At 44.3% G+C, this 6,149-nt stretch overlaps 1 protein-coding gene across 1 annotated transcript; it reads right to left on the bottom strand.

The window, feature by feature from the left end:
• Positions 1 to 275: 275 nt before the first annotated feature.
• LOC120724467 (mitogen-activated protein kinase kinase kinase kinase 2-like) lies at positions 276 to 5,559 on the bottom strand. The gene is made up of 10 exons (XM_040016659.1): positions 5,398 to 5,559; positions 5,195 to 5,318; positions 4,977 to 5,035; positions 4,789 to 4,892; positions 3,073 to 3,250; positions 2,913 to 2,984; positions 2,751 to 2,837; positions 2,598 to 2,668; positions 2,439 to 2,494; positions 276 to 1,812 (listed from the first exon to the last, which is right to left on the bottom strand). Exons 1-10 carry the CDS (start codon positions 5,423 to 5,425, stop codon positions 1,725 to 1,727), a joined length of 867 nt encoding a protein of 288 aa, XP_039872593.1. The 5' UTR covers positions 5,426 to 5,559; the 3' UTR covers positions 276 to 1,724.
• Between the last annotated feature and the right edge of the window lie 590 nt (positions 5,560 to 6,149).

Raw genomic sequence — 6,149 nt, 5'->3', positions numbered from 1 at the left:
TGCGCAATCACAATAAAGGTGACGTTCAGAGACTGACTGAGTGATCTGAGAACTCATCAGCGCTCATCACTGCCTTCACTTACTTGCTGCTATGGGTGCAGGAATAACAGTTACGCAGTTACTTTCTCAGTCTGCTAGAGCCTCCACTTGAACGCAAGAACCTTCATTTATCTTCTCAAACGGAATTCAAAATGTTTTTTACAAATTGAAGGATTAAGATATAAATCGCAGAAGCATCGATCCACACATTCAAAGAAGAACAACCCAACAAACTCTTCATAAAACTCCAAGAGATATGAAAATCTTTATTTCTGTCTATTCTGTGTTGTTAATAACATCACATCTTCACATAGTAGCAAAAACATATTAAAAAACATTAATCTCAACATGCATACTGTACTTCAAGTTTCTCTCATGGAAAGGCCAGTGTTACTTTTATAGTATCCTTTCCATAAATATCATAAATATCTTTACCCATGTAGTGGAATTATTTTATTTTTTCATTTTAGTTAACAAGTATAATGTGACCACATTCACTTTTTATCAGGACAAGCTACACCACCACGGTGGTTAGCATACAATAACACTGCCTTGTTCTCAAAGCTTCTTGCTAACTGTACTTTTTTCTGAGATGTTCTCTTTAAGTAAGGATACTGAAAGTGTAAGCAGTGTATACGGTCACATTACGTGCTTAAGGTCGTGTTAGCACTGATAATTCCTTCACAGTTCTTTAAAGATGCTGAAGTCATCATATCAGCTGTAAATGCAGTGCTGCTGCTGTCCTTACGCTATACTTTCAAGCATCACACTTTCTTACTGACCAGTTTATTTCCACTTTTTATGCTCTAGTATGGTGTGACTGAATGAAGTCAGCAAACCAAATTCTGTCCATCTGAGGAAGAGAAGAAACTTGCATGAAATGGGAAGCATGAGATGAAGATGGCTCCTATGCTTTAGACGTGGCACTGTTTCTGCCATTGTAAGTACGCTAATGCTTGAAAGATCCATTAAAAGTCTGACACTTCACTCTTCAGCTGGAGCGTCCATCAAGTTTTACATTCCAGGTTTCCTCGTTGGGATTACGACTCAGACGATGATGTGAAAAATTAGTTATTACATTAAACCCATAAAATCAACACTGGCAAAAAAGCCGTGCACTTCACAGAGCAGCTTTCTATGGCCGAGCAGCTCCTGCAGGTGTCAGGTGTAGGTGTCACAGCACTCTGGTCCAAAGAGTTTATGTGCAGCATGCAGACAGAAAATGGCTTTACAGAATATGACTGAATGTTGAGGCACCAAAACACACTCAGTCTGCCCCTCAGTCTGATCAAGAAGAAAACCTGCCTGAGCGCTTCATAACATCAGTACGATGATGTCCCAGAGGCCATGTTCAGGTTATTCTCCCGTCCACACTGAGCGGGCGGATCAGTGGAGTCTGCATTAGCTTTAACAGAAAGGTCTGATTTAAGCCGGTAAGCTGAATAGACAAGAAAAGCTAGAAAGCTTTATCAACTATAACCCCAGCGAGGACCTTGACAGGTGTCTTGAGTACAGGTGAAGGCTGGACAGTCAGCAGGATACCTTCCTAACATTTGTCATTCCCAGCATTGAACCGTTTCCTGGCACAGCCTCAGTGAAACAGAGCATCGTTTCCACCCCACAGTTACAGACAGGCTGTGCTTTTCTTTGGTAACACCGTCGAAAGAGAAGCCCCGTGTCCTCTCTCAGTAGCTGCTTTCGTGTCCTGTCAGGATGTACAGGCTGCTCAGTGCTGACGGGTCATCAGTCGGTGTGCTCTGAAGGATGATGTCTCTGCACATTGTCAGCAAATGAGAAGGAGATGAGTTGGAAAGGAGAACCAGAGAAAGGCAGTACTAACCTAAAGCCAGTGCCTCCACCTGCTTCTACTCCTCCCACCTCTAGTACTAACACTACTCTACTGATACTACAACCACTGTAGTTTGACTTTAATGCTACACACTGGTACAGTACTGGTACACTTACTGGAGTTTTACTCCTGTTCCTGCTCATCACCACGCCTACTACTTTTTTAAACTTTATGATAAGTGTGAACATTTACACAACAGCATACAAACAAGTTTAAATTAAAGGAAGCAAAGAGCTGAGAAATACATAAAACATAACACAGAAGAAAAAGAAACCTTTGCGAGGATTCCTTCTACACCCAGTTTGAGTAAAAACTAACTGAAACACAAGGAAAGAAGATAAGATTTTTAAGCTGTTATTCCTGGTTTCACAGTGGAAAACTCCGGGTAACGTCCATTATCTTTGCTGCTTCCACATGCTACTCTGAAAATCGCTTCCAGGTCTATTAACAACAGTATCAAGAAAAATACTATCCTGATTACTTCTGATGTACTAGGATTACTAGTTTCTCACAGTGATTGATAGCTCTTGTCAGCATACTGTTAACATACCTGTTTGTTCCCAGAACTCTGAACACACGACTCTCATCTGTAATTTCTTGTGTTACCTGCACATAAAGTGAAAATTCACATGTGTAATGACTTAGAACAAATATGATAAGCACATGATACGAGCTCAGCCAACGTTGGATGAATTTACTAGTTCATCACCTCATCTGAATGGAAACTCCTCCCTTTGAGGCCATGCTTCCAGAACGCCAGCACACTATCCTGCAAGCAGACTGACAGAACAGGAGGTGTCACTCAGCTTTCAGGACACACATCAGCTCTCATTCACTCTGTTTGTCACATCATTATTTCTACCTAGTGTTTCAATGGGGAAGTCAAAGACTATTTCTGCAGCCAGCTGTCTGGATGGAAGTCCTTGCAGGTTCACGATCTTTACAGTTCCTGTCCAAACGGTACACAGATTGAGAATGAGCATGAAAGACATTTGAAGGATTCACAATATGCGAGGGGACTTACTTTCCAAGGTGATGAGAACAGTGTCTCGGTCCAGCTGGGTTACCTGCACGGCTCTGAGTGCTCCACTATCTCCTGACGCACGGAAAGAAGGAAGCTTGTTGAAACAAGTTGAAGCTTGAAGCTTCAGGAAGTCAGCAGAGAAATTCAGAAACGGTCCTACCTGGCACTGGAACAGGAGCGCCGTTCAGCTCTATAATATCAAACCTGAGCTGTTGGCCGGTTGGTGGTTTATCATTACTACAGTCTCTCACTCCAACACACAGCTGAGGAAACTCATTTGTTGCCAACACCAGCAGTTCAAATATCGGAAGAGAATCTGGGAGCCTGATGGCGAGTTGCTGTGAAACAGTCACCAAGGAAACAAGAAAAACTAAATAAATTCTCATGATGGTTAAGTGATGCTTGTTAAACCTGAGCTGAACCTGTTCATACAACCGTCCAAAACAGTGCAACAGAATTCTTGTATGATTAGTAAATCTTGAGATTAAAGATAAACCGATGCCATCCACCCATCCATCCGTCTGTCCATCCATCCATCCACCCGTCCGTCCGTCCGTCCGTCCATCCTGCCGTCCATCCATCCATCCACCCATCCATCTTGCCGTCCACCCATCCATCCATCTGTCCATCCATCCACCCGTCCATCTGTCCGTCCATCCACCCATCCACCCACCCATCCACCCGTCCATCCAGCCGTCCATCCATCCACCCAGCCGTCCATCCATCCACCCGTCCATCCAGCCGTCCATCCATCCATCCATCCATCCATCCAGCCGTCCATCCATCCACCCATCCAGCCGTCCATCCATCCATCCACCCATCCATCCACCCATCCAGCCGTCCATCCATCCATCCGTCCATCCATCCATCCACGCACATCCATCCGTCCATCCAGCCATCCATCCATCCATCCAGCCGCCCATCCACCCGTCCATCCATCCACCCATCCAGCCGTCCATCCATCCATCCACCCATCCAGCCGTCCATCCATCCATCCGTCCATCCATCCATCCATCCATCCATCCATCCACCCATCCATCCACCCATCCATCCACCCACATCCAGCTGTCCATCCAGCCATCCATCCATCCATCCATCCAGCCGTCCATCCACCCATCCATCCATCCAGCCGTCCATCTGTCCATCCGTCTGCTTCCGCTTATCCTTTTTCAGGGTGGTGGGGGGCTGGAGCCTGTCCCAGCTGTCTTAGGGCGAGAGGCGGGGTGCACCCTGGACAGGTCCCAGTCTGTGGCAGGGCTAACACATAGACACAGACAACCATTCGCACACATTCACACCTATGGGCAATTTAGCGTTTCCAATGAACCTGTCCCCTAAGTGCACGTCTTTGGACTGATGCCACTTTTCCATAATGTTGTGACACAGGCGTGTTTCTCCAAGCAGCACTGTGTTAGGACTGCAGACAGGCTTAACACAGAGCTCTGTTCTCACAGTACATACATTATCTTCATGAAATGTGCGAGACATTCACAAAAAACCTGTCAATTAGTCTGCTATGTGATCTAATGGTGCATGCTGGCGTTGAACTGTGTGCTGATAACACTGTTCCTGTAGCACAGAAAACACATGGTAACTATTCAGTTACACGAGCTTGGACCCAGAGAAGGTGCTGTTGGTGTTTTTGGACGGCGTTTATACAACGTTTCTTTTATTTAGTCTCTAAAATCTTGTTGGGCTTGAATAAAAAGTATGAAAATGTTATTAAAAAAAACAATGCATGCTTTAGATTTTGATATGCTGTCTGTCTACTTTTATGTAGTTCAGGTCTAATGGCTGGTTTGCATTGTGGAAATCGGGTTAGAGTTAGAAAGGAAGACATTTATTCAGGTGGCAAGTTCGACATATCTGTACAAACCTTTAGATGCATGAACTTTTGAAGAGGCTCATACCACAAGAGTAAAACCAGGCCAGATGGGACAGCCCCGCACAGAAATGTGCTGTCTGTGTATGGGTTTCTTGCTGAAACAGAGAGAGCAGGACTAAGTGTCTGCAGTTGTTCTCCATGAACAAACAGACTGACCAGAGTAACTCTGCATTGCTTACCTACACTGCACCTCCTACAACCTTTAGTGTCAGGAATCTTTACAGATATGGCAAACTTTCTGTGGCCAACAGAGAATATCCAGGTCAGAACAAGCAGACAAAATTGGGTTTACAGTATCCTCCTTCCTCAAAATCAGGTGGTAGCATCATACATGACATTATTAATACTACTGCACCTACAGCTCCTGTTTCCCTGCATCTGTGATGGCGTGTCGTACCTGAGACTGATCCGCTCAGTGAGGCGGTTGGTGCTGAGCGACAGGCTGCTGTGTTTCTTGTGCAGATGTCCTTTCTGTTCAAACAGAGCTGGCAGGCTGTGCGAGTAAAGCTGGGCCGACTTCCCTGCAGGATGGAGCCTTTTTAGAGCAGCATATTATCGAGTGGACACAATGTTCTCCGTTTGTGTCACGCTGTTTGTTACCTGATACGGACATCAGCACATTGTTCATAACATATAGCCATATACATCGCTGAGGGAGGAGCTGTGGGGAAAAGACAAGCAGTTCACTGAGACTTCAAACATCCAGCTTCAGTCATCAGACTGTTCCACAAACACCATTTCCTGGTTTTCAGTGCTCCTCCTTTCATCAGGAGCTGCACTCCTTACTCAGCTTTTTCAGGGTGATGCGATTAATGACTTGCACTTTTCTGTTATTACTTGCATTTTTACACAATGCTCTTCTACTCTGACTGACACTTTCAACTACCAGCTTGACCACGCATCACTCTCTTCTACCTCAAAACGACCAGTTACACATGTCTGCATGAATTCTGCACGCACGTTTGCACTACAAGCTGCACACAAACACGTGCACACATCCATGATTTACTCCAAACCTAACCTTCAGCGCTTTTTAACTTCCAACCCCTTCAGTGGAAACATCGGGAGAAGTTTGCCAGTGTGGGATTATAATATTATTTTATGCCATGTTAGACCCCTAATTAAAGATTGTGAATTATTATGTAGTTTTAGTTTGCATTATTCTCCTGAATTAGAAGAAGGTGATAACTATTGCATTTGTTAAACTGATTTGCATTACATTAGACTGCTGATTTATTGTGAATGAATGATATTGTTTTATGATGCATTATACTGCTGAGTTATAAGAAATACTGTTTGCAGAAAGTCATCGCCTTATTTGTCTGATTAGAAGAGAACAGAACATACTGGAG

The sequence above is a fragment of the Simochromis diagramma genome, unplaced genomic scaffold (assembly GCF_900408965.1).
Source record: "Simochromis diagramma unplaced genomic scaffold, fSimDia1.1 OVJJ01000686.1, whole genome shotgun sequence".
In the NCBI taxonomy this organism is placed as follows: domain Eukaryota; kingdom Metazoa; phylum Chordata; class Actinopteri; order Cichliformes; family Cichlidae; genus Simochromis; species Simochromis diagramma.
Note: the sequence above shows the minus strand (reverse complement) of the source record. Positions and strands in the feature narration are given on the sequence as shown.

Coding starts and splice junctions, on each gene's coding strand:
- LOC120724467 (XM_040016659.1), bottom strand. CDS start 5,425: ATGAACAATGTGCTGATGTCCGTATCAG. Junction 2,838..2,912: donor TGTTCTCATCACCTTGGAAA/GTAAGTCCCCTC, acceptor CCGTTTGGACAG/GAACTGTAAAGATCGTGAAC. Junction 2,669..2,750: donor CTTCCCCATTGAAACACTAG/GTAGAAATAATG, acceptor CTGTTCTGTCAG/TCTGCTTGCAGGATAGTGTG.